Source organism: Cicer arietinum, chromosome 8 (assembly GCF_000331145.2).
Source record: "Cicer arietinum cultivar CDC Frontier isolate Library 1 chromosome 8, Cicar.CDCFrontier_v2.0, whole genome shotgun sequence".
NCBI classification, from domain to species: Eukaryota; Viridiplantae; Streptophyta; class Magnoliopsida; order Fabales; family Fabaceae; genus Cicer; species Cicer arietinum.
The window spans coordinates 22,658,678-22,659,094 of NC_021167.2; the positions used below are offsets into that span (position 1 = coordinate 22,658,678).

A 417-nucleotide genomic window follows, 5' to 3' on the forward strand; every position below is an offset into this window, starting at 1 on the left:
GTTTCGTTATTCACTGAATTTTTAATATTTTTGTCAAGCGATTAAACAGTTATTTGTGCCTTTTGTGTTTCCCTTCTAATTGATGGTGGTTGTTGTCTCCTCACTAAGTCTTTGTGACTTACCCCTTTATGTTGCTTATTTTTTTCAGATTCGCAGGCAGTTGAGTAGAAATCTGTTATTTGATTCAAGTCTCCACATATATCTTTTGGTAGGCCTCTTTGATTGAGGACCATTTTTGTAACGTCTGTTGAGTCTATGTAATTTGCAGCTATTTTGGAGTCTAGCAATTTTTTGGAAATTGTATTAAACGATTAGATTATGTTCTTTGAATTGTGACTGAATTGAGAATTTAACAGGGATTTTATAAATTTGGGAATGTTGAAGTTACAGAGGATACTCTGTCGAAATTTTGAGGAA

At 33.1% G+C, this 417-nt stretch overlaps 1 protein-coding gene across 1 annotated transcript in view; it reads left to right on the forward strand.

Moving 5' to 3' along the window:
* Positions 1 to 389, forward strand: part of LOC105853097 (uncharacterized) — a 3,118-nt gene extending 2,729 nt beyond the window's left edge. Inside the window, exon 2 of the mRNA XM_073364270.1 lies at positions 149 to 389. Within this exon, the coding sequence (XP_073220371.1) occupies positions 149 to 168 (20 nt within the window). The 3' untranslated portion in view covers positions 169 to 389. The remainder of the gene's footprint in view (positions 1 to 148) is intronic.
* Positions 390 to 417: the final 28 nt, after the last annotated feature.